Genomic DNA, 27,066 nt, shown 5'->3' on the forward strand with positions numbered 1-27,066 from the left:
TTAAAATAGTGGAGTCAATGAGGGTAACACTATCTTACAGGAATAGTTGGAGGTCTTGCAGAAAGAGTTGTATGAAGAGAAAAAATCAAAACAAATTATACTAGCAGCCTCCATGTCTGAGTTGGGAGAGTCCCAATTCACAGAAGAGGAGTTTAGGACATCCAAAGAAGAAGAGGAAGTCAGTGGAAAAGGCTACTTCCTTTGAATGGAAAATTGAACAAACCAATAGCTTGAGCTGCAGAAACATGTTGAGCACCCAGAGTTTCACCCAAACTGATCTTTTCAAGTTCGATCAATATTTAATTCTTACAAAAACAATTACCAATTGTGTTTTTGATATAGCAACATCTTTACCAAACCAAAATTAACCGTGTTTTTCAACACAGGAAAAGATGTAGAGTGATGTTTATATTTTATGGATAGTTCAAAAGTTTGTTAGCTAATACAACAAGACTGGACTCGAGTATTTTCTTGTACATTGTGGAAGCAGCTATGTGTAAGAATAGTGTAAATCTTGGTACTGCACCAGGCTCATTTCGAAGTTTGGCAACTAGTAGTTGAATGGACAACCGGTGAGATTCGAAGCCGCAAATATTCCAAAGATTCATGACATGACATGCCTTCAAATTTCATGGAAGGATCTTGTAATCTTAAAAACAAGATCGCCCACAATTTTCAATGATGTTCAATCCATGTTCAGTACTCTACTCTCTTGAGTAGAGGCACATAATCGTGTGCATCATGGTGAGGCGAATTTGCTGCAATAGCTTGCAGCCCCTTGCCCGCCTAAGCGTTGATTACATCCACGCTCGATGCTTCCATGCTTCGCTGACCTCGCAATCCTACTCAGAATCTCAATCTCAACCTCAATCGCAACGCCCGGAGCAGGCCCAGGAGCGATCTCGCACCGCCAACTTTGGTTAGTCGTCTCACTCCATTCGGTATTTCCATGTGCTGTAATTACACTTGTCTGGTGCCGCTTCTTGTTTAAAATGCAGTTTCTTGCAACAGGGTTTAGAGAAGTGCCAGAAGAGGATAAGGGAAGGCTCGTTGGAGATGTGTTCAAAAGTGTGGCATCGAAATATGATCTTATGAATGACATAATGAGCGCAGGATTGCATCGCCTCTGGAAAGACAGGTTAGATCCTCAGGATGGTCCTCAATGGGGCTTTGCCATCTCTCCTTGAATTGGACCTAGGTGACTGACGTATTTTCTGTTATATGTCCTGTTTTGACTTGAGATGGGCAACTGGAAAAATGTGCTGTGTGGTGACGATTGGCGATCCCCTCCTCCCCTTTAGCCCGCCCTTGGCCTTGTTTCCCGAGAATTCCCCCAACTCTTTTTCCCAGCAACGCCAGCACATAGTAGTCTGATCGTCTATTTTGCAGGCTAGTTTCAAAGCTTCGGCCATTTCCTGGAATGCAGCATTTGGACGTGGCTGGTGGTACAGGTATTTAAAGATTATCGACACTTTGTCACCGTGTTGGATCTCTCAAGACTACGCTTGCTTGTCCTAATCAATGAAGACTTTGCATTCATCTACATGCGAATCTGAATACGAATATTCAAGTGTTGTGGACTTCATATTCGCAGCTTATTTTAGCTAATGTTCTTTCCTATATGCAAATCTGATTACATTCAATTGGTTTTAAAATTTGGGCCGTATCGAGATGCAAGATCCCTGAGGACTTCATATTCAAGATAATTCTCACATGCATGGTCTGTTAGTATGCAATGGTCATGCTATTATCAGCATACACTTTTTGTTCTCTATCACTCGGTTGAATGGTCCATATTCATAGCGAGGCAAGAGACATTTCAGCAACAATGTCGTGGCAGTAAGTCATGGATTGCATCTGAGGATCCCTGCCATATTCCATTGATCAGGTGATTCCAATAGCCCAGGCTGTCTAGTTTCTGGGAAAACATCACATCATTGTTGTTATGCTAACTACTATATTTATTCTTAGGTTTGGGCCTGGCAATCAACAGGTACTCATGGGGTCCCAACTGTTGGTCCTCATAGAAGAGCTTCATCTTGGTCTAAATCTATAGGGCTTGCTGTGCCCATAATCGGATGGGGTGAGAAGAGGCTATGGAAGCAGAAGGCGATGGAGGCTATGGCTGCCGTAGAAAAATTGAGGGCTTTTGGAGAGGCTGAAGGAACTGCTTCTACTGCCTTGGATCTGCTGCTTGCTACCGAGGTTGAAGAGGCTGCTGGGCTAAGTACTGGAGCTGCTAGTCTACTGCTGGATGAACTGGCTGGAAGAATGAGGCTTTGCCCTCCTTTTATAGCCCTGAAGGTTCCCTGTAACTGCCATCCACAAACTGCTCTCTAATTGCCATCTACAGGCTGGTCTGTAACTGCCATTTCCATAGACTGAATCAATCTGTCTACAGACCCAACTTGGTCAGAGAGTTCAAAAACTGGATCTAAAGCCATAAAGGCTGCTGCAGATCATAGTTACTATCGAACGCGTTTGACTGATTTATCAAATGTTTGGAAATGTTTGAAAAAAGGGTGTTTGGAAACTTCAATCAAACTTTGCTTTGCATGCACAAGTTTGAAAAACCCCACGTTTAAAAAAGACCCTAAGTCTTAAACTATGAAGATTTTGCCTCTTTTTTCGTGCCCATTTTGATGCCCGTACCTGCACGACGGCATCCTTACCTCATGCGTTGAAAGCAACAGCTCTACCTCCAAGGTCGTGACGTTTGCAGCTCTCCAGGCCCTAGGGTTGCATGCTGCAGCCTGCTCTAGCTTTTAGATGCTAGCTACTAGCTACCAGCTATTTAGTAGCTAGTTAGTAGTTCCGAGCCTTGACATTGATGTTTGGGGACACTATCGCTTTCAAGTTTCATATTTTGCAGCTAGCAAGTTCTAATTTGTAAGCTGTTTTTTGAGGAAAAAGGTTTTGTATTTGACTTTGTAATGTTGTTTTCCATTTATGGGCCTAGTCCCCAAGTTCCAAACTTTGTAGTTCAACTCTTTGAGCGTCAAAAGTCAAAATGTGACTGGTTTGGCAGTGGTAAGTTTGTAACTGGTTTTTGCTTTAAAATTCTAAATTTAAATGAAATTTCTAGCTTGTAAGCTATGTATTATTATTTGTAATGGCAATATGTCAAAATATGCAGCATAATAATGACATATATGTCAAAATATGCAGCATAGCATTTTTTTAATTGAAATTATGATATTAAAAAAACCCACCTTTGGAAACTCCACCTCATTTTTTCAAACTTATCGAATGTTTGGAAACTCCAAACGTTTGGAACCTCCAAACGTATGATTGTAACTATGCTGCAGATCCCTGTTGTTGTTCTTGGAGTTTGGCAACCCTTGTGGCTGCCATAGGGTTAGGCAGATGGCCAGAGGCTGAGGGATGCCTGTGACATCCTGTCGCTGAAACTGGAAGTGCGGGCAAGTCTGCAGACCCCTGCTCAAAAACTGGCTGTACCTCTGACTTGGGATTGGGAATGAGGGACTGGATCACGGACACCTGCAGCAATCTCTCTTGGAGTCCTGCTTCTACCTCCAAATCCCATCTTTGGCTAACTCGCCATCTATTGATAGACTGCCTACTAGCTTTTCGTGGGTCAGTATGGCATGGTGTTGAGACTTTTCATCTGTATCCTCCACTCTGTGCGTTCTTGTCAGCGAACTACTGCTCTGTGGCTGGCAAGTCATGGTGTACCTTGGCCCTAACTGTGTGGTCAGTGACCCTTGCTCACGAGCTCAAAAGTTTGAGCGAGCTCATAAGCTATGTCGCATGTCTTTGTTTTGAACATACTACTAGATATATGAAAGGAGACCATGCAAATCCTTGCTGATCTGGTCCCCTTATGGTACCGTATAGCCACTTGCATAGTGGTTGACCGACTCTGTGGCCAGTTGAGTCAATTCAAAGAACTAAGCACTAACACAGTCCATGTACTGTAGTGACAGAAATTGGTCTTGGGTGTTTTTTATGAACTCTTCCAATTATAGGTGGCAATGTCTAGCTTTGCGTTGTAATGCTCCTTGCGCCACTTGTGCTACCACGTGATGTTACGTCAGCCATAATCCCGGAACCATGTATTGTGATTGTGGTTAGGCAGGAAACAAGAGGGCTTGACGATGCTTGCATACTATGAGGCCTAGAGGGTTTGGGTCTAGGGTCATGCCTAGGCCTAGACATTAGTTAAGAGGTGCAAAGGGGAGCCCATGAGGGGCTAGAAGGGTAAGGTCCCTTGTGGGACACATGGCACCAAAAGAGGAGGCCACTTTGCAAGCATTGGGCTTGGGGGAGGTTTCCAAGGAGAGATCTCCAGGGTGATGAAAAAAGAAAGGATACTCACGAGATGAAGATCACTGGAAACCGTGGCTGGGAGGAATGAGCGGACAGAGGCCTCTAATTCAGTTGATGGGGCGCTGGCTTGTTGTGATTTGACGTTGAGTTCGTAGTACTTTGTACGTCTGTTTGAATGTCTGAGGCTACTCTGAGCATCTGAATCGAGGACTACGCCACTGCTACTGAAGTACTACTCATTGTAGTACTCAAGACTCAAAAGAGCATTGAAGCCGTGGAGAACTACGGACGATTCTGCACTCAAAAAGGTGGACGCCATAGACGATCGTGCGGACGTTTCAACTGCAGCCTAGGACTATGGGCTCGCTTCTCTACATGCTGTTGTTCGGCCGTCCCTGGCTTTAGTCTCTTGGTGCATTAATATACTTGGGAGTCGGTGTCTCTTCCGTTGTTGGCGCTGTGTCTATTCTGCATTCAATCCAAGGACTGAGGGACTCCAAGAGCTATACAATCCATGCTTTCAGGACAAGGCTGAGTCCAGTGCTGTAGTAACAGCTTCATCTCCCCAGATAACTTGCTTTTAAGTCAGGGCGCTGTGCGAAGTCACGAATTGACAGCTTGCTCTCGGAATTGGTCGCGCGACAATGGAAATCCTTTCTTTGTGTAAAGATTGTCGTTTTTCCTTACAATAAATGCCACGTCATTTCTAAAATTTCCCAACCTTTGACAAAGCCACCTCACTTTTCTCTTTTTTACCCCTCCACAGTTTAAGACCTCTCCTCTTTTTCCAAAGGATCTAAGGACCTTTTCACCCCTTTCTCTCTTTCAAGATCCTAAGGTTCTCCAACCTTTAGCCTTCACGATTTCAAGTCAAAGATCGAGGAGTTTGAGATCCAAAGAAGGGAAAGAATGGAATTGAAAGGTAAGTCCGTGAATCAAAGAAAGCGAGACGACTTTGAAGACGAATCCAACGCCTCGAACAAATACCAGGGAAGTGGGCATCGCATTTTTCTCTCTGACATAAAGCGCTTTGCTTTATAATTTCTGAAAAATATATGTCTTTAAAATGATAACTCCAGAAAGGGATGGTATGATTAGGGAGGCCGAGGAAAGGGCTAGAAAGGAAAAAGCAATAGTTGGAGAGGAAATACATGAGGAGGTATAAACTGAAACTCAAGAGGATAACATGGAAATGGAGGACATAGACTACGGTGATTAGTGAATTCCGTATACGGAATTCACTAAACTTGAAAGTCGAATACAAAATATAGAAACACAGCACCGATTTCTCCTAATCAAGTTGAGAGGTCCACCTCTCGACTTAGAGAAACCTCGAACATCCTTAAGGACTTAAAACCACCAATTTTCAATGGGGAAGAAAGGGAGCGTAATAAAGATGCAATTAATACGTTCTTGCAAAAGTAGCAAGACTTTCATCGACTCAGGAATACTCCTCTTGAAAATCAAGTCGTGGAAGCAAGTCTTTTCCTTGGAAATAAAGCCTATAAATGGTGGATGAGCCTCAAGGAGAGTGATAGAATTCCTAGGTATTGAATTGAGTTTGAACAAGCCTTCCTAAACGAGTTTTTACCGGAAAATGAACTAGAAAGAGCGTGGGAGGCTTGGGACAATTGCACTATGGGTAAAAACACTCTAGTCTAGTACATAGCGAACTATAGGGAGGCAATCCTTAAGCTGAAGGGAATTGATGAATTCCAAAAGAAAGGGGTTTCGTGAGAGGTCTCAAAGACACTTATAAGATTGAGGTGAAAAGAAAATCTCCTAAAACCTTCGAGGAAGCCATTAAGTATGCCCAAATATATGATGATACGACGGGGAATTTAGAGTTGGAACTTCAGAGCAAACATGTTTTGTTCCAAAGTTCAATAAATTTCCCAATTTGAAAAGGAAGGGGTACTTTAAGAAGGAGGTTCCTAAGAAACCTCAAACACAAAATTATTCTCTCTTGAAGAAAGGAGGTTTCTCAGGCACCACCTAAGAAACCTCAAGCACAAAATTATCCTCTCTTGAAGAAAGAGGATTATGAAAGAGCCAGGCAAGAAAATCTTTGCTTCAAATGTTTGGGCAAAGACCATGTTGCTTGGAACTACCCTAAAAATAAACTAGTGGGAGCTAAAGCCCCAAAGAGACCTCCACAAAAACAAGTGCATGCGGTGCAAGTGTTGTCGCTTAATGATACTGAAAAGTACATTGAGGTAGAGGTCTATCATGAGGATAGCACCCACATGTGCTATCTATCATTGGCAATGTGGCAGCCTACCTTTGGTCCTCATGATTTAATGAGGATGCATGGAAAAATTAAGGGGCAAAGAGTAAGAGTGATAGTCGATGATAGTGCAACACATAATTTCTTGAACTACTCATTAGTTAAGAAATTAAAATTGCGTGAGAGTCCCAGTGCCCATAAATATGTGGTCTCTTTGGCAAAGGGCAGTGATAAAAAAGTTTGGGACACCATGATACATGGTGTAGAGGTGGACATTCAAGGTTATCAAGATGCCTTGGATTTCCAAATCATGCATCTCGACCGAATAGATGCAGTGCTTGGTCGAGAATGGCTGTATAGTCTTGGGCATAGCTTACAGAGGAGTTATTTTAATAACTCCATTATGTTTGAAAAGGAGGGTAGAGTCTTCCGGATTCAAGGAGAACATGATGTGCCTAACTCTTCTCTTATTTGTTCGATGGAATTGGAACAACTACTACACTAAGAAGAATGCGAGGTATATCTTTGTGAACTTACTTTTATTGGTGATTTTATGTCTTCTACATCGGAAAGAAGTAATGTTGTTTTTTATTATGTTAAAAAGTATAAATCTTCTTTCAATGATTTAATGTTTGAATTTAAAGATGTTTTTTCGTTTGATCTTCTTTCAATGATTTAATGTTTGAATTTAAAGATGTTTTTTCGTTTGATTTACGTGATGGTTTATCTCTTGAGAGAGAAGTAGATCATAAAATAGATTTAATTCCTGGATGTACCCCGGTTTGTAAACCCCCGTATAGGCTTAGTCAAACGGAGGAACGTGAGGTCAAGTATAGGCTTCATCAAATGGAGGAACGTGAGGTCGAAAGACAGTTAACGGAATATCGAAACAAGTAGCTCACCTTGGTCTGCACCAGTTTTACTGGTAAAGAAAAAGGATGGTACTATGCGTTTATGCATAGATTACCGAGCACTAAATAAAATAATAAGTATCCTATGTCTCGCATTGATGAGCTCTTTGATCAATTGTAAGGGGCAAAATACTTTACTAAAATTGATTTAAGATCAAGATATCACCAAGTACGAATTAGGGGGAAGAGGATGTCCCTAAGACATCATTTCGTACTAGGTATGGGCATTATCAATTTAAAGTAATGCCATTTGGATTAACAAATGCTCCAGCAACTTTCATGACACTTATGAATAGTGTCTTAAGGCCATATCTAGGGAAATTTGATGTAGTATTTTTAGACGATATCCTTATTTATAGTAAAACCAGAAAAAAGCATTTGAAACATTTGTGAAAAGTGTTCCAGTTGCTTAGAGATTGTAATCAGCCAGAACTTAAAGGTAGAAAAGCTAGATGGGCTGAGTTAATGCAAGAGTTTGATATACAATTGACATATAGGAAATGGAAGTTCAATGTGGTAGCAGACTCTCTTAGCCGAATGCCAATTGTTAATGAATCGAGTTTTACTCAATTTCAGAATGATTTCCTAGAGTCCTTAAAGGGAAAATGTGAGTTTGATCCTCACTTCTCTGAAATATGGAAAGCAATTAAAAATAGGGATCCAACTAATCGAGAGGCTTTCATTAACAATTGGCATTCGGCTAAGAGAGTCTGCTACCACTCGATTAGTTGGATCCCTATTTTTAATTGCTTTCCATATTTCAGAATGATTTCCTAGAGTCCTTAAAGGGGAAATGTGAGTTTGATCCTCACTTCTCTGAAATATGGAAAGCAATTAAAAATAGGGATCCAACTAATCGAGAGGCTTTCATTGAAGAGTTGCATGGAAATGGCGACACACCACAGGTTGGTGATAAAGGACTCGAGTGGAAAAAATATACTATTGCTCTACAAGGCTAGAGTATGTGTCCCGGATGATAATGACATAAGGCGCCAAATCCTTTTTGAATGTCATGATAGTCCGAGTGTTGGACACCCGGGAATTCAGAAGACATATGTACTTTTGAAAAGACAATTCTTTTTACATGGAATAGGTAAGGACGTCCAAGATTATGTATTGAAGTGTCAAAAATGCTAAGTCAATAAGGCCGAGTGTCTTAAGGTAGGAGGTCTTCTACACCCATTGGAGATTCCATCTGGCAAATGGGAATGCATCTCCATGGATTTCATTGTGGGGTTACCTAAAACACAGAGGGGGCACAACTCTGTGTGAGTAATTGTGGATCGGTCGACCAAGATGGCTCATTTTATTCCTGTCAGTGAAGATGCTAAAACTCCAGAACTAGCTAGGCTATTTATGGAGCATATCTATAGACTGTATGGGCTACCAGCCGGTATTGTTAGTGACCGGGATAGCAAATGTAACAGCCATTTTTGGAGGGCTGTGTTCAAGAGGTTAGAAACTTCATTGAATATGAGCACTGTGGATCATCCACAGAGTGATGATCAAATTGAAAGGGTCAATCAGATCATTGAGGATATGCTTCGAGCATATGTAAGTAAACGGCAAATTAATTGGAAACAGTATCTGCCGATATTAGAATTTGCATATAACAGTGCCAAACATTCAGCTAAAGTTTTTAGTCCATTCATGATGATGTATGGATTTCAACCAAGAGCCCCAATGACAGTGGGACTCGAAAAAGAGAAGGTTCAAGCGGCCAAAGACTCTCTTGAAGATATGAATCAAACGCTTAAGTTAGCTAAAGATAGCATAAGAAGAGCTCAAGATAGAGCACGAAGTTATGTAAACCCCCACCGTAGAAAGTTGGAGTTTGAAGTAAATGAGAAAGTCTATCTTAAGGTACCTGAATCTTCAGAATCTCTAAAGACAGGTAAATGTCCGAAGTTGTCTCCTAGGTATTGTGGACCATTCACAATACTTAAGAGGATTGGAGAACTTGCTTACAAATTAGCCTTACTTGAGGGATGTAGAGTACATCCAGTTTTTCATGTTAGTAAGCCAAAAAGAAAATTAGGAGATGATGATAATCTCATTGGAAATGAAGTCCTAGTTGAACTCATTGAACCCGCATCTTTACCGCATGAACCAGAAAGAATTTTAGATAGACAAGAAAAAAGAATGCGACATACTATATGGTAAGAATGTTTGGTTAAGTGGAAAGATAGATCTGAAGAGAGTTCAACATGGGAAAGGATAAGCAGTCTCCAGAGGAGGTTTCCCAATTTTGTTTTCGAGGACGTAAACCATTCTTACGGGGAAGGGAATGTTACGTCAAGCATAAATTCGGAACCATGTATTGTGATTGTGGTTAGGCGGGAAATCAGAGGGCTTGACAATGCTTGCATACTATGAGGCCTAGAGGGTTTGGGTCTAGGGTCACGCCTAGGCCTAGACATTAGTTAAGAGGTGCAAAGGGGAGCCCATGGGGCTAGAAGAGTAAGGTCCCTTGTGGTACACATGAGATCTCCAGGGTGATGAAAAAAGAAAGGATACTCACGAGATGAAGATCAGTGGAAACTGTGGCTGGGAGGAATGAGCAGACAGAGCCCTTTAATTCAGTTGATGTATCAAGTGATGTGCATGAAAGTTGCCCTGCAACTGAATGACGGAAAAGTAACTCTCAAATTAGTTGAGCCAAGATAACTGTACTAATGGTTATGTTTTCCCGTCGTATGTGTTGAGATTAAGCTCCGTGGGAATGCAGATTTTATTGGGGATGGAACTAGTCAAGCAGGCTCTGCTACTCTAGCCTGGAGCAAAGATAGGATCAATGTTCAATCCTGCTTAGCTTTAGCATCTTGATCCTCCTGGTCCTGCTCTTCTTTAGATTCTCAAGCCTCTTGGTTCCATTCCCTAGCTGTATGGTACAATTCTTCTCGTCCTTCTTTGTCTGCACACTACACAGTCCCATTTTCTGGTTGCACAGTACCGTTCTTCTTTGTCTCCTCTATCCCAGTGCTCTGTGTGGCACGGACTTCCTGGTGCTGTAAGACCCTGGTGAGAAGAGCCTTGATCTGTTGTGTCTGCATCTGCTTCATTGCCTGCATCACGGTTAGCATATCAGCTGGTGTAGTTGATGTTGCAGGTGTGGCCTGCCTAGTGGTGCGGACAACTCCCCTTCATTGTCACTGGAACTACTTGGTATCTCTGGACTCATGGTGACCTTGCACTAGTCGATCGCGTGGAATCCCACGGATGGTTGGATCCTCGTGGTCTTCGTCAGAGCGTTGGAATTTCTTGGAAAGATGCCGGCTCATGCTTTTGGGCCAATCTAGCTTATTAGATGGGCTCATCACAACCTTTGTTTTTTTTGCGCAAAAAGTAGTGCTAGTTATATTACTTGAAAGCGAGACTACAAGAAGGCCTAAGGGCCAGCGGGCTGTAATCACAAAACGGATTCAGCCCGAGAAGTCAAAATGCTAAATACAAGCCTCTTAGGGCATAATCATCAGAGAGTGGACAAACAGCCACGGTGGAGGGGCGTAATGCCACTGAAGACTCTGAGTGGAGTGCTGGAAGAATAACTCCCGGTGGTCCCAGTCGTGAAGGAAACATCGTCTCTTTTCCTTCCCTGCCCGGGACTCTCCCTGAATTTGATCCCACTGACCCTTGAGCGTGTGAATGATCGTGCTCCAGATATCTGCTAGGGTCTGGGTAGTAGTAGTCTGAGCTCCTACAGTCTGCGCGCATCTGGAAGTCCAGATATGCCAGCCTGTGATGCTCCCTATGATCTCCCAAACTGGGTGCCGAGGCATCGCTCGTGCATCTGTCTCTGTCAGATGCCAAGGGAAGCTGTCCATGTATGCCCAAGTGGCCTGCGTGATGAAAAAGACGGGATCCTGTCTAGAGAACTCATAGGCCAAGTGATGTCCCGGCTCAGTGCTGCACCAACAAACGGCTCCCCAAGTGATCGGTCCTAGCTCGGGTGTAGCCCTAGCTAAGATCCCCATGATTCCCTTCCAAACCGTCTGTGCATGCGAGCAGCTCCAAAGGCAATGCTTCAGGGACGACTCCTCCTGAAAACACATCTGGCAATGCCCCTCCTGCCCCATCTGTCTCAGCCAGCTGCCAACTGGAAGCCCCTTGTGTGCCACCATCCAAAGGAAGTAGGATATCTTCCTCGGACGCCAGCTAGCCCAAAGAGTCTTCCAGAAAGTGCGAAGAAAGACCAAGGATATCCCCTGGGCATACCACCTGTGAGCCTGTGTGGGTAGCCCACGCTGGAGAGCCCCAAGAGCACGCCGACCCGTGCGTGCACTGTAAGAAAAGAAGGGGGTAGGTTTCTCTGAGGTCTCTGATGGTGGCCAACGCCACTCCCCTGGGTCCCACTCCACCTCTGACAAGGAACGGCCCTCCCATATCCAAAGTGGGTCGATCACGGCCTCTCTGCTCTGTAAGCGACTATCATCAGTGATGGAGAAGAAGTGTACCGAGGAGTCCAAGAAGAGGCCTGCCACCACCAAAGGAATGCCTCGTGGAGTGAACTGTCCTAGCCACCTCTCATCTCCTGGGAAGAGCTGTCCAGTGCCTACGGGAATCCTCCAACCTGCAGGGATGGCAACATCAATCTCCGCTCGCCGAGCTTGGATCCCACGTGCCGTACCTACTGTTGCTGCCATCTCGCCTGGGCTCAGTTGACTGTAGACGTCCCTCCAAACCCGGAGCGAGCGCGCGGGCCCACGCGCCCAGAGCGCCCAAGGGATATGGGATCTCTCTCTAAGTTGACGACCTGTATCATCTGTCACCTGGCTGTTCCAGATCAGGGGCTGTCGGTTTGTCTCCTCTCAGCAGCTAGGGGGAACTTGGGAAAGGCTGTGTTGCAACTTCCTCCAGACCGAAATGAGGCTACGGAGGAAGGGGGAACGGGGCTGAGTCAAAGGAGCTGAAGTGAAGATCCATCAGATAGAAGGCTGCCAAACACCCCCTCTCTGGGGAGTACACGCACTGAGACCATGCTGTAGCAAGAGCTTCCACGTCTGTCCTCCTGGGGTCAGACCGCGGATGACTAGCTTGCCAAGAAGTGCCTGACTCTGCAGTTCTGGATCTATGATGCCGAGGCCGTCCTTGGCCTGGGGGAGAATGACCGTCTGCCAGGCGACCCTAGCTCTGGTGGTGCCGGAACCGTCTGAACCAGACCATAGGAAGTTCCGCACCAGTCTCCTCAGCTGGGCTATCACAACCTTTGTTATGAGGCTGATCGCGTCTTTCATGGCCTTCTTATAGCTTTGGAGAACTTTGCCAATGCTGCATAGATACTTGATGCCACCACATGACTTCCACAGATTTGCTTTTGGTTTTACATAAACTAGAAAGTAGCTCATGCTGTCAACTTGGTTGGCCTGAAACTTGCTGAAAGAATGGACCGATATTCGATTCTCGAAGTGTAACCCATTGAATGAAGATCAGAATGTGTGTAACCTTTCCACAAGTACCAGTAGCTCCTGTTCTATATCGACAATGGGTCTGCCAATGATGAGGGAGTGGTAGCCTATTCTTTTAAAAGTCTGGGTACGGCATCTTTTGTTGAACATCCTGAATTGAAGCACTATCTGCTCTTTGGTTGCTCATCTTTTCTTTTTTGGGTTGATTGGGTTTTGTAAAAAACTACAGCAAAATAATGCATGTTTACTTCTCAGCCAGCACCCAAAGCTTCTTGCTCCATAGAAACATCATGTTCAGTGTCATTGGTGTTGCTAATTTGAGACACCCGCATCCTTTGCCCGGCAAGCTTGATTGCCATTAATGTACTGAATGCTTATAGCAATGTAGTAAGTGGAAGTCATCCAAGGTGGCTTGAACTTTCACAAGTGTAAACCCAGTAAGTATCTCGGGATGGTGGTTATGGACATGTGGCAAGACATGAGAGCCTCATTTCCTCACAGCATATACTTGATACCTGTGGATTGCATGTACAAGTGGAGTAAGTTGCCCAAGTGTAAGGCTAGTGAGGTTTTCCAATGTAGGAGCAGTCGATATTAAGAAGGTCCATGAGAAAGATGAAAAACTATTTAGTCTGCACATGGGGAAATCTGTTGCCAGTAATAATTAGTCAGTATAGATGAGCCTCGCTACTGTTGTCTTTCTATCCCTTTTGCCATTCCATGCAAGCAAAAGACACAGTGATGGTTATATGGTTCAAATTTGCCAAGTTATTTTAACTACTTGGGTTCAGAAATATAAGCAGTTGTGCATCTCTTTCAACCTTTCATCTCTGGTTGCACTTCATTTTTTCCATCCATCAGAACAATTGGCATTGATGGTGGTGATCTCTTTTTTTGTACATTTTATACTCCCACTCGCATTGAAGACGAAATGGGAACCTGCAGCATGTATTTCCCATTCTGCTTTGCTTCCTTTCTCTTATCTCCCATATCACTTTTATGACTATGAACAACTTGCATCCGATAATAGGCACATAAGAACAACTTGCATCTCATGATAGGCATATTGATTGAATCCGAAAAGACAATGCCAAGAGACACTACGAGCTTTCTTTTTCCCTTGTTTTTTCAACAGGTGATGTTGCATTTCGTGTTCTAGAAGCAATTCAATCTCGTGAACATCTTGGCATGCGTGGGAAGTCCTTTGATTCTGAGGCTGAAGATGATACCCGTGTTTACATCTGTGACATCAATCCAGCTATGCTCAACGTTGGGAAACAAAGGTCCCACGAAAAAGGTAAGTTAGATGACACCTCACTCACTCAGTTTTCCATTACTTATGAAAAAATGCAGTCAATTCTGGTTCTTTTAAAAGATGTCATGCCTAGTTATCCCATATTAGCTGGTAATATTATGTGTACTGAAGCTGTAAAAGTCAGATGTACCGACCACTTAAGCCCGTCCTGAGGACCCTCGATACACCACCTATGATCCGCCATGTAGATGGCCAAAGTCTCCGCCTGGGTCCAAACCATCCATCAATTGAGGAGCGCTCAAATGAACTCCACAGTAGCACTGGCCCTCCCTCTATATAGAAGGAAACCCACTATAAATAGCTTGATGCTATGAATAGCTCCCTCCGTATAAAACGAGCACAATATATGAAGCAATCTCTATATATAGCAATCTCGGCTAAAAATAGCCATCCGGCCCTATGCTATCCCGTAACCCACGTTCACCTGTTATCCAACCCTAGGTATACCATGCACATGACATACTCCCCTTCCTCTAAGCTCCTGAGTTCACCAGAAAGCCCGAAAACTCTCTGTGAAGATGGTCAATGCCAATAACTATACTCTGACTATCAGTTTGAGTGTGCTATACTTTCCATGAGATTCAAATCAAAGAGAATCTAGGGCCAAAACCACAATCTTTGATAACCAACCAAGGAAAGTAAATCTATTAACCTAAACAAGGTTATGTATCATTGAGTATTCTCCTCGAGAAATCAAGTAACTCCTGAATCCACAGAGTTAGTTCCGTTGACTATCCGTACACAAGCATGGTAAAATCTGTACCTGAAGGTAAATGATTCTATCAACCTTATCTATTGAGTTCTAACTTAGGATTTGTGAAAAAGTATTCATCATGCTGAATACCCTTGAACTCAAAAATCTTAGGTTGAGTTCGAAAAATCATTGTTCGAACAACCCCATCAATTGAGCCCCTCGAGGTCAATTTCTGGGCTGCAATTTTTATCAACCCTAATTCCTGAATTACTTGGTATTCAAAAAATCCCTCAACGAAATACCCTTGTAATTCAAATTCTTGGGTGACAGACCATAGTTGCTAGCCGAAACGGAAGAAACGGAAGAAACAGAAGAAACGGAGTTTCCGGCTTCCGTCGAAACGGAAACGGAAGAAACGGCAATATGATACAATTTATGTATAAAAATACGTAATATAATTATCAATAGAGTGCAAATCATACATAATACAATTATCTATACTTGAAGCATCATGCATGCTTCTATGATTCTAAATTCCTACGATGATTGATCTATCTCGTATCATCTATTATCCATGAATGATGCTTCAACAATCAACATGTGTCATCATTCATGAACTAAGTTCTAAGTTCCAAGTTCCAAGTTCTAACAAGTTTGAAGTTATCACAATCCGAAGTTTGAAAGGGAGGATGGAGAGGTGAGAGGGAGGATGGAGAGGTGGAAGGAGGATGGGGAGGTGAAAGAGGATGGAGAGGTAGAAGGAGTCGGAGGAGGAGGATGAGAGGTAGAAGGAGGATGGAGAGGTAGAAGGAGGTGAAGGGGAAGGTAAGGAGAAGAAGAACATCGGGGGAGAGAGTGAGAGAGAGAGAAGACTCCAAACATGCGGGTGTGAAGTGATGAGCCACACCACAAACTCATAGGTTTTATTAGGATTAGGTTTTTCCCCCCTATGACTGTCTTAAGACAGTCATAGGTGTCATATCTTTAATAAAGGGGTGGCAATGTGCCTTTACCCCAACAACCTCCCACCTAAAGGCCAATGTGCCTAAAGGGGAGAAAAGAATAAAAATTACAGCAATATACAGTTACTGTATACAAGACCATAAAATAAGAATGGTCTCATCCTAATCCCATGATGTGGCGGCAATGTGCAAACCGCTCTGTAGGCAAGCTCTTAGTGAGCAAATCTGCAGGATTATCATCAGTATGCACTTTCACAAGCTCAAGTCGCTTGTCTTCCAGTACCTCCCTGATGAAATGATATTTCACTTCTATGTGCTTGGTCTTCTGATGAAAGACCGGATTCTTTGCCAACATGATAGCACTCTGACTATCACAATGCAAAACTGGCATATCTCCTGTAATGCCCAAATCTCCCACCAGCCGAGTAAGCCATATTGCTTCCTTGCAAGCCTCAGTGGCTGCAACATATTCAGCTTCAGTAGTTGACAGTGCAACGCATTTCTGCAACCGAGACACCCATGATATAGCACCTCCTACAAATGTGAAAATATAACCGGTAGTAGATTTCCGGTTATTTGCATTTCCTGCATAGTCTGAATCTGTAAAACCATGCACCAATGCATCGTGCCTACCATAGCATATGCACAAGTCTTTGGTACCCTTGAGATACCTCAAGACACCTTTCACTGCTTCCCAGTGCCGCTTGCCTGGATTTGCCATATACCTGCTGATGACTCCCACCGCAAAAGCAATATCCGGACGAGTGGCAACCATGGCATACATCAAAGAACCAACTGCAGATGCATACGGAACTTTGGCCATTTCAGCCTTATCATCATCTGATCTGGGGCTGTCCTTACTGCTGAGTTTTAAATGTGGAGGCATCGGGGTTCTAATAGACTTCCCCCCTTCCATTTTAAATCTCTGCAGTACTTTGTCAATGTACTCCTTCTGTGACAGAAACAAAAGTCCCTTGGACCTGTCACGAGTAATCCGTATGCCAAGAATATGATTTGCATCACCCAAGTCTTTCATGTCAAAAGACTTATGCAGTTGTTTCTTCAAAGTACTAATCTCCTGCTGAGATTTAGTGGCAATCAGCATGTCATCCACATATAGAATGAGTAGCATCAAACTGCCATCCTTTGCCCGTTTGGTGTACAAGCAATGATCGGTCTCACACCTATGATACCCTTGGGACTGCATGAAGGCATCAAACTTCTTGTACCATTCTCTTGGTGCCTGCTTGAGTCCATACAAGCTCCTTTTGAGCTTACACACAAGCTGCTCTTTCCCTTTAACAACATATCCCTCTGGCTGACTCAGGTAGATCTCATCATGGAGATTTCCGTGAAGAAAAGCAGTCTTCACATCCATCTGACATAAATCCATGTCCTCATGAGCAACAATAGCTAACACTGCTCTCAAAGTAGTCATCTTGACGACAGGGGAAAAGATCTCATCAAAGTCAATGCCCTTCTCCTGCTTAAATCCCTTGGCAACCAATCTGGCCTTATACCTCGGTAAAGCATTTGAATCCACTTTGACTTTGTAAACCCACTTGCATGGCAAAACTTTTCTGCCTGCAGGTAACTGCACCAAGTCCCATGTATCATTTTGAAGTAGGGAGTCCATTTCTGACTGCATGGCTTTCTCCCACTTCCTTTTCTCTGTTCTTCCCATAGCTTCCTTGAAGCTGGAAGGCTCACCACAATCTGTCAGCATGATAAAATCAGCCACATTATTGGCTCCTGGAACAAACCTGGCAGGAGGCCGTTGTACACGGGTGCTCCTCCTAACAAAATGTTCCGGATTAGGCTGCTGTCCAGCCTGTTCGTCATGCATGACGGGTGGCTGTACCACTATATCTGGCTGTTCTACAGCCCCATCTGCTGGCATATCCAGTGGTGCATCATTGGCAAAATTATCTGGCTGATTTTCAGCCTGTATACCCTCTTGAACAGGGTTATCTGCAGCAGCCTGCTGCTGCATATAAATGGGCATTCTTTGCTGTCCAACATCATCATAAATAACCCTCCTGTATTCCACAGGTTGCACGGGTTCCTTGTGTACACTATCCTCTTTAAAGATGACATCATTGCTGCGTATAATCTTCCGTTTAACGGGATCCCATAACTTGTACCCCATTTCACCTTCGTCACCATAACCCATAAAGATGCATCTGGAAGACTTTGGCTCCAGTTTGGTGCGCAGTTCTTTGCGTATATGAGCAAAGCACTCGCAGCCAAACACACGTAAGTGCTTATATGAAGGTGGCTTGCCAGACCACACCTCCTCTGGCACTTTCAACTCCAAAGCCTTGTTTGGCGACCTGTTAATAATGTGAACTGCTGTTTGCACGGCTTCTGCCCAAAAGCCATGGGGTAATGCAGCATAAGACAACATACATCGAACCTTCTCCTGAATAGTTCGATTCATCCGCTCACTTACACCATTTTGAGATGCATTATGAGGGGCTGTGAGTTCCCGTTTGATGCCCTTAGCTTCGCAAAACTGCACAGCGGCACATGGCGAACACCATCAAGCATAAATATGCGTCCATCAGGGAATACTATCTGTATACTGCCAATCCCTGCAATCTGACATGCATAGTTGTTCCCAAGATGAACAACTCCATGAGTATCTGTGTAGGAAGTAAACCACTCCCTATGAGGAGTAACATGAAAAGAAGCACCTGAATCCAAGAGCCAGGTGTGCATGTCATGGCCATCTATAACCAAAGTATGTGCAATTACAGCAGAAGAGCATAAAACATCATGTATGTCACTGTCACTATCCTCTGCTGCAACATTCACTGCATCCAAGTCATCTACCTTGGCCTTGCCTTTGCCTTTGCTTCCACTGCCTGCATCCTTTGTTTCAGCCTTCTTGGCTTTTTGATCCCATATGAACTTGAAGCACTTAGACTTCACATGTCTCTTCTTGCCACAATAAAAGCATTCAATATCCTTTTTGCCACGGGAGTGACTGCGGGATTTGGACTTACTAGCAGATCTCCCCTTCTGCTGAGTCCTGCCTCTATCCTGTACCTGCAAAGCATTTGAAGACTTGCTGCCCGCATTATTCTTCCTGCTCATCTCCTCCATAAGGAGAGAGCTCTCTACATCAGCATACATAAGAGTGACATTTGAATTAGACAGGGTGGTCTTGAAAGTGTCCCAACTCTCAGGGAGGGTACACAACAAGAAAGTAGCCTTGAACTCCTCATCAAGGTTCAATCCCTGTGCTATAAGCTGTGTAAAGATGGCATTGAACTCACTCAAGTGTGAGGTCATAGCTGTACCTTCCTTCATGCGAAGATCAACCAGCTTCTTCAACCAATAAACCTTACTTGCTGAACTCTTTTGGGCATATAACTCTGCTAGCCTCTGCCATAGGCCATAAGAGGTCTTTTCAGCCTGAACATTGAACACAAGAGTATTAGAAATAGTAAGCATGATAGCTGCCCTTGCGGACAAATCAAGCTCTTCCCAGTCATCATCTGCCATGTCAGATGGCTTGACACCCTTCACCCTTATGGGCTTAGAAATCTTCTTTAACAGAAGTACATTCAAACACTGTTCTGCCCATAATGCATAATTGTGTGCTCCTTCCAATTTCTTTATGTTCAGAATTGATGATTCACTTCCCCCTGATGCCATATCAGATAAGGAAAGTCCCTGACTCCCTGTAAGTCAAAAAAAAATGACTGAATAAAGTTCTGATTTCTCAGAAAAACCCGCTCTATCAAGAGCCAGAAGCACTCACAATAGTGCTGTTTTTACTGTCAAAAGGATCTGCAGCAAAACAGTAAATGTCCCTCCAGTCACTGTACCTTCTGACACACTGTACCGTGCTCAAATAGGCATAAAACAGTAACTCCAGAATGCTGTAGCTGTTCCACAAGCGCTTTAACAGTGCATCAACAGCTGACAAAGCACAAAACACTGCTGTAAACACTGCTGCATAGCTGTCCTGATCACTTCTCCCACCTCAGATGAGGTATTGCACTGATTTAATATGCATAAACCACTTGGCATACACTGTTTTGTTCACCGAAAAAAAAAGAGCTCCAGACACTTCAGCCTGTCACAAAACCTGCAACAGAAAATGGGATAAATCCCAAGCAATTACCCTTCTGCCAAGGGAATTAAATGCATCTGAAGATCTCTGACAGTAACCCAAGTGCTCTCAAGCAAAATCTGGGCAAAAGCCCCTTGATCTGACACTTGTACCAAGTGAAAACAACCTCAACAATGAGGGATTAGACATACAATGTGCAAATCTCTCTGACAAAATCAACTAACAGTGTAATGCAAAAACTGCCCTGTGTAGAAATGACATACACAGATCCCAATGTACAAACACTCAATGAGGAACCTTTTGAGCACTGTCAACGATGGACAGTTAGGGACCGAGTAAACTCGATGCGCCCTGGCCAAGCGTGGCTCAACTGAGGTTCTCTGAGTGTTGCACAAGAAATGTGACCTGCAAGAAAATGTCACCTCCACACTACGGAAATCGAGACAAATGTGTGCACTCTGGCACCACACTACCTCAAGGCATACAAAGCATCAACTGCCGGGCAAAAGCCCTATGATCTGCTCACCCGTAAACTGAGATTCAAACCCAGTAAAAGCATATATCCTCTGTCAGATGCATAAATCCCGATATCTGTGCACAAGTCCTCCAAGCAGGAGGGAAATAAAAGAAAAGTACTTGCTGTACTTCATGCAATACAATGCACCTCGGTAAAAGTCCAAATCTCCTCGCTGTACCTGCTGTACTTTTCTCGAAATTCGAGATTTTCTTCTTCTTCCTTTTCGAATGCTTCCTAGGCTTGCGTGCCTAGATGCCTGATGCTGCTCCCCGAAAAAAAAAACACATCCCTGTCGCAGTTTCCAAGGAACAGTACGGCGACGTCCGTACAGTACGGACGGCCGTACGGCCGTACACGTGCGTGCCTGCGCGCCGCCCTGTTCGAAGCCCGAAGGCTGTAGCAGCTAGCAGCTGCTGGCGCGGCTCGGAGCCGCCCTACTGCAGCTCGCCCTGCGCTATGCCCGCGCTGTCCTGCTGGCCCGCGCTATGCCCTGGCTGCTGCCCTTGCTGTCCCGTTGAAGCTGAAGATAGGTAGAGGGGGTGGGTAGGCAAGGGTAGAAGGGGAAGAGGCTCTGATACCAGTTGAAGGGGAAGGTAAGGAGAAGAAGAACATCGGGGGAGAGAGTGAGAGAGAGAGAAGACTCCAAACATGCGGGTGTGAAGTGATGAGCCACACCACAAACTCATAGGTTTTATTAGGATTAGGTTTTTCCCCCCTATGACTGTCTTAAGACAGTCATAGGTGTCATATCTTTAATAAAGGGGTGGCAATGTGCCTTTACCCCAACAGGAGGATGGAGAGGTAAGAGACGAGAGGTAGTGGAGGGATGGAGAGCAGGCTGAGGATGGAGAGCAACTGCCAGCTTGCAGGATGGAGAGGATGGAGAGCAGGCTGTAGCCTGTAGGGTGGAGAGCAACTTGCTGAATGGAGGGATGGAGAGGAGATCAGGCTGCGGGTGCCAAGGCCCAGGAATCAAAGATGGAGAAGCTGGAGAGCAGCAGCACACGAGGTGGCGGAAACGACGACATGAGGCGACAAATCGGTGAAAAATGTTTTAATCAAAAGAGGGCAAAAAACAATTTAATCAAAAGAGAGCCAACCACCCCCAACAAAACCTCCCCCCCCTTTACGCAAAGCCACCCAACAAACAAACCCACCAAAAACAAAAAAAAGGGTATACGAAACGACGTTTCTTCAAGAAACGCCTTGAAGAAACGCCGTTTCCGTTTCCTGGCAAGAAACGGCCGTTTCGTGCAACTATGTGACAGACTTTTCATCGCAGAACAATTAGGTATCCATCTTTCGAAGTCACTTGCTTCAAAAGAAGCATTCTTTGAAGCTATAATCCATGTCCAAACAGGAACATCGAGAAAAGCTGGTAGACCATCAGTTCATAACTCATGATGGAAGAATCTTCATGGAAGTATCAATGGGTAAAATTCTGACCAAAGATATGGTCCCTTAATCTATTCTCGAAATGCCCCTACATGAGGATAATCAGTATAAATTCAGTTGGGTATATACAGTCAATGATACTGTTCTAGACATGTATATAGTCAACCATCATCCTATGTGATCCAAAGACTATGGAAATATACAATCCGAGATCTCTTAAAACAGGATCCATTATCGAATATCATGTAGAAACTTGTGCACTATAAACCGCTCCTATCACAAGATCATCGAGTTCTTAGGATCTCTTATCTAGGAACACCAAGGCACTGACAGACCATCATCAGAAGAGATGTGGTAACCCTCCTTGAGATTGAGTCTAGACTATGGAGCTCTAGGGTTGAACCCAAAAAATACATGGCTTCTCTCAGGTAAAGAATCTTGATCAGTCCTTGCAAAAAAGTCTACCTTGCAAAAAAGTCTAAACAAGTTGCCCCCAATCCAATTCATCCTACTGGTACTTCACCCTAGAGGCCGTTGGGTATTGTTTCACGTTGGATTATATCACCACATCAGAGAATCTTAAATGTAACATACCTTAGTGTCCCATACCACCAAAGTATACCGCAAATAAAAAACTCAGTGGACAATATGAGTGAATCAAGGTAGCCAATCCCTCTTCGACTCAGATGATGCCAGATTAAGTCAGGGTGGCAAATCCGTTCTCAATCCTTTGTTAATGTGATTACATCACCCCCTTGTGTTACAACACCCCAACCAGTAGGTCAAAGAAGAAAACCAATAGGTAGCATCCCTAACAACTCTTGAATCCTGACTATCCATGACCTCGGGCTAAATCAGAATGACCCCGTCTTTGGACATGATTCAAAGAAGGTATCCAACAAGACTCATCCTCGTCTAATCAATAAGAACCTTCATATGTCCAAACGGTAACTCGAAGAAACGTCATAACTCACAATCACATCGAGATCAAACTTCAAATAGAACCCAAACATGAATCTATTCAACAGGATTCGAGCCTTTGTTAAATCTGGTTTAACATGTAACAGATACTCATGTACCATATACGTAAAAACGTCAAGATATAGGCAAGAAAAGTATAATTTGAAAAAACCATCAAATTATAAATGCCACTTAGTTACAAATCAAAATAAAATTAACCAAAACCCGGTCAATTTAATAGCAAGGCAATTTAGAACGTAATTCATACAAAATTTGGGAACATCTTGAACCAAGAGTGGTTCAAAAGATCCAGTTGAGCCAAAAATAATTGGGTGTTTGTCAAAACTGAGGATTTCAACCTCTTCATCGCTTCTCAATAACTTGGAAGCGGTACAAAGACTCTTAAACAAGCTGTCTACATTTAGAACAACACGAGCCTTCTTCAATATATTTTTGGTACTGAGGGGTTTTATGGTAGTGAAGAGCTGCCCAGAGTTCATCCATCAAGGAATCCATCTCTCATAGCAGGTCATGAGGTCTATGAGGAATAATCTTCGATGTAGCCTCGTCCTCCATCCCGATAAAGCAATAGTACAGGGATGGAGTTTGCTTTGATGGCCTTCCATAGGAACAACAAGCAAGGTATGAATAGTAGACGATTGAGGAAGGATGACGAAGAGGGTGAAGGAGAAATCGGGGAAATAGAGCAAGGGTGGGAGTCTTATAAAGGTGGGGATCCCAAAAGCCTGCTGCTTTGAACCAAAAAATACAACAGCTTTTAGGAAAAGCTCATCCACGCTTTTCCAAAAGTATACTGCCCAAAAAACAGCATCGCTTTTTTAATTCTTGGCCGAATCAAAAAAATAGTAAAGCGTTGTGCAATGATCTCAAAAGCAGCGGTTCCCTAAACGCCAAGCTCGCATCGCCCATCTCCTACGCAGTAGTCCACGCAGGCCCACGCATGTCCATGTTGTTGCGCTAATGCATCGACGAAGAAAGGCGCTCGTGGCGCATCAGATAGAGACGATCAAAACAGGGCATTTGGACGAGATTTGCATCGTGCAGTTATTGTTGGAAAGCATTGCTTTTCGTACTCAATCCTTGTGTACAAGGAAATCAAAGCTATGCTGTGGTAGATCGTCAAAAAAGCATCGCAGCCTGCAACAATCAGCAGCGAATTACTCTTTCATCCTAATTCATAAGCCCAATCCAGCCTCGTATAATTGCACCCAGCTTCTCCAATCCTATACGGCCTAATCCTCCCCTTTTATCATCCCCATCGCAAGAGTTCACCAAGCGCTCATGCAATCGCATCATTTATCAACCTCATCGAATCTTTCATGTTAGGTACCTTCCTCAAACAACTAGCTGATCAACGATTCTGAATTCTCCTACAATAATCCAGCGTCAAATTCCTTCTCTAAAGGCGAACCACAGAGGAATCCCAACTAGTCAAAGAAATCCGACGATTTCACTAGTTACCACGCAACTGCCAACCCATATGCTCGTCTTGAATAGAAGAGAATCTGGAAAATCCTACGCAAATATGAGAATCGTACCTAGAAATCTCGTGCGCTACTTCACTTCTCTACCTGTCATGAGAGGGCGGCTCTGATACCAAATGACACGTCCCCGCAAAGATCTGACCCTATCACTAACCTAGAATCTCGTTCTCAATCCACCTCGATACACCACCTATGATCCGCCATGTAGATGGCTAGAGTCTTGGCTTGGGTATAAGCCCCATCCATCAGTTGAGGAGCGCTCAACTGAACTCCACAGTAGCAGTGGTCCTCCCTCTATGTAAAAGGAAACCCGCTATAAATAGCTTGACGCTATGAATAGCTCCCTTCATATAAAACAAGCACTATATATGAAGCAATCTCTATATATAGCAATCTTGGCTAAAAATAGCCATCCGGCCCTATGCTATCCCGTAACCCATGTTCACCTGCTATCCAACCCTAGGTACACCATGCACATGATGCTCCGAGAATTCAGGGTGAATCTTCGCATTCGTTGAGCCTTAGGTGAATCATCACTTCAAATGCTCCGACTAATCAAAGCAGCTACACCCGTGTCACAAGGACAAGTTTCAATTGGCTGGTTTTCCTCATAGATATACTGAGCAGCGGGTTGTCCAACCACACTGCTCGCCCGCCATTGATCCATCATTGGTCAGTGGGTCTGGGCCAGATCTTGCCCCTTGACAAACCTAAAAAATTGTTCATCTCTGAATCAGCCTAATAATCTCTTAGATCCTTCCTGCGTGCCCATTGGCTACATCTCAGATGGGGGCCTTACATTACAATCTTTATGGCTTGAATATTTGGGATTGGACAATCAATAAGTTGTAACTGCTTATATTTTCCTTTATTCTTAATTTTAGGTGCGGGGATACATCTGAGCTGTCCATAATGAGTGCTTTGTTTTGGATAGGGCTAGGTGGAGCACAGTCATTGGTGTGGGTGGAGGGGGATGCAGAGGCTCTTGAATTTAAAGACAACTCCATGGATGGCTATACTATTGCCTTCGGAATTAGGAATGTGACACACATCAATAAGGCCTTACAAGAGGCTTACAGGTTCGGTTCCCATGTATGTGGAAGCATTCAAATCTCAAGCCTTGCTAGATTAATAGTTCCAACTGATTCCAAAGTTTGTGTTGTGCTAGAGTATTGAAGCGTGGGGGCCGGTTCCTATGCCTGGAGCTTAGTCATGTAGACACCCCTGTTTTCAAGCAGCTGTAAGTCTATTATTTGGCATCTTCTAAATATCTCATTCATTGTCTATGGTCATGATAGTCTTATGTGCAGTTGCTTGTTACATACAAAATTCTTTTTATTTGTAACACCCGTCACTTGCAAATAGATTGGTATACCCATTATCAGCCATGTCCAGATAGTCTCTGGAATCAATCTCACTCACACATGTGGGCGCATCAGCAACTTGATTTCTTTCTTGATACAAGATCATGTAACAATTCATTTTGTGTTCATAAGCATTGAGTAGCATTCTATCTTGATGGTGCAAGATCATGAAGAATTGCCTTGAAAGTCTTGTGTCTAGGGCAAGCTGGTAATCTGTGAAATATTACTAGTGTATGACAAGGGACATACTTCATCTGAAGGGTTGATCTTTGTTTTGATCTTCCATTGCTCAATACTGAAAAGAGAAAATAGTATAACGTTTGGATACCATTTTTGTAAGCTGATGTTGTGCTTTATGGCAGACAGAGGTCATATTTGAGCTTTTTAAGATGTTTCTCACAGACAATGCCTATTAATGGATTTTGTTCTGACAGATATGATTTTTACTCCTTCTCAATCATTCCTACCATTGGAGATCTTGTTGCTGGAGATCGAAGCTCTTACCAGTACTTGGTTGAAAGCATAAGAAAGTTCCCTTCTCAGGTTTAAAAAAAAAAACAAAACTGGGGGAATCTAGGCCTGGTTGTTTGAAATGATTAGGGTGCCTGTAGGTTTGAGATCTTCTCAGCTGATTTCTTTTAAAGGCATAGAGGGTCACCATGAAACAATGACTAGACTTTCTCTTGGGTTTGGTCTGTTGTATGTAGGAGAGTTTTGCAGCTATGATTCAACAAGTTGGATTTCAGAACGTGGAGTATGAGAACCTTGTTGGAGGGGTTGTAGCCATTCACTCTGGGTATAAACTGTAGAAGTTATTGTTTTTGAACGAGCCAGCGTTAAAAGATGATGATATTGAGCAATCCAGAGAGGAGACACCATCGTTCCATTGGCTGGTCCTTTGCTGCCTAACTGTAGACTTTAAATGTATTTTTATCCAAACAGATTTAGTAGCAAGATAAATTTTCTACTCTATGTTGTATAACATCAATCTGGAGAAGAGAAACCAACTGAAGGGAGGTGATCCAAATATCTTGTTAGAGACAATACAAAATTTGCAGTTGCAAGGACGTTTAGGCAGAATGGTCAATTTTAGCTACGTAGAGATTCCATAGGCAGAGGCTGAGGCAAAGATCAAAAGAGAGATACTTTTGTTGTTCTCTACAAAATTGGCATTGCTTGCCAAGGCAGTAACAACCTGGATTATTTGTTCGATCAACCTCTCTTGTAGTAGTGGAAGTTTTGCCTTTGAATTCTGATGAAAGGGAAATTGATGGAAGTTTTGCCTTGGCATTGCTTGCCAAGGCAGTAACAACCTGGATTATTTGTTTGATCAAGCTCTCTTGTAGCAGTTGGAAGTTTTGCCTTTGAATTCTGATGAAAGGGAAACTGCTACTGCTCTCTCTCTCTCTCTTTCTTTCTCTCTCTCTCTCTCTGCGT

The 27,066-nt window shown here is 43.5% G+C and overlaps 1 protein-coding gene across 3 annotated transcripts; it reads left to right on the top strand.

The window, feature by feature from the left end:
* The first annotated feature begins 577 nt into the window (after positions 1–577).
* LOC147896045 (S-adenosyl-L-methionine-dependent methyltransferases superfamily protein) lies at positions 578–26,959 on the top strand. Of its 3 annotated transcripts, none has more exons than XM_087382286.1 (8): positions 578–919; positions 1,012–1,138; positions 1,390–1,451; positions 14,092–14,130; positions 25,200–25,344; positions 25,434–25,505; positions 26,064–26,172; positions 26,337–26,959. In XM_087382286.1, the coding sequence occupies exons 1-8, from the start codon at positions 742–744 to the stop codon at positions 26,436–26,438; spliced, it is 834 nt and encodes a 277-aa protein (XP_087238412.1). In that variant the 5' UTR covers positions 578–741; the 3' UTR covers positions 26,439–26,959. The 3 variants fall into 3 exon arrangements, with proteins under 3 accessions (XP_087238412.1, XP_087238413.1, XP_087238411.1); XM_087382285.1 differs by having other exon boundaries at positions 579–919; positions 13,969–14,130; XM_087382287.1 differs by lacking the exon at positions 14,092–14,130.
* The last annotated feature ends 107 nt before the right edge of the window (positions 26,960–27,066 follow it).

This window comes from Dipteris shenzhenensis, chromosome 12, assembly GCF_047967505.1.
Source record: "Dipteris shenzhenensis isolate YYH24624 ecotype China chromosome 12, Dip_SZ_1.0, whole genome shotgun sequence".
In the NCBI taxonomy this organism is placed as follows: Eukaryota; Viridiplantae; Streptophyta; class Polypodiopsida; order Gleicheniales; family Dipteridaceae; genus Dipteris; species Dipteris shenzhenensis.

Bases quoted from the DNA above. Each gene is read 5' to 3' on its own strand.
- LOC147896045 (XM_087382285.1), top strand. From the start codon at position 742: ATGGTGAGGCGAATTTGCTGCAATAGCTTGCAGCCCCTTGCCCGCCTA. The intron at 14,131-25,199 runs GTAAGTTAGATG...TGTTTTGGATAG, and splicing joins ACAAAGGTCCCACGAAAAAG to GGCTAGGTGGAGCACAGTCA. The intron at 25,506-26,063 runs GTAAGTCTATTA...TTGTTCTGACAG, and splicing joins ACCCCTGTTTTCAAGCAGCT to ATATGATTTTTACTCCTTCT.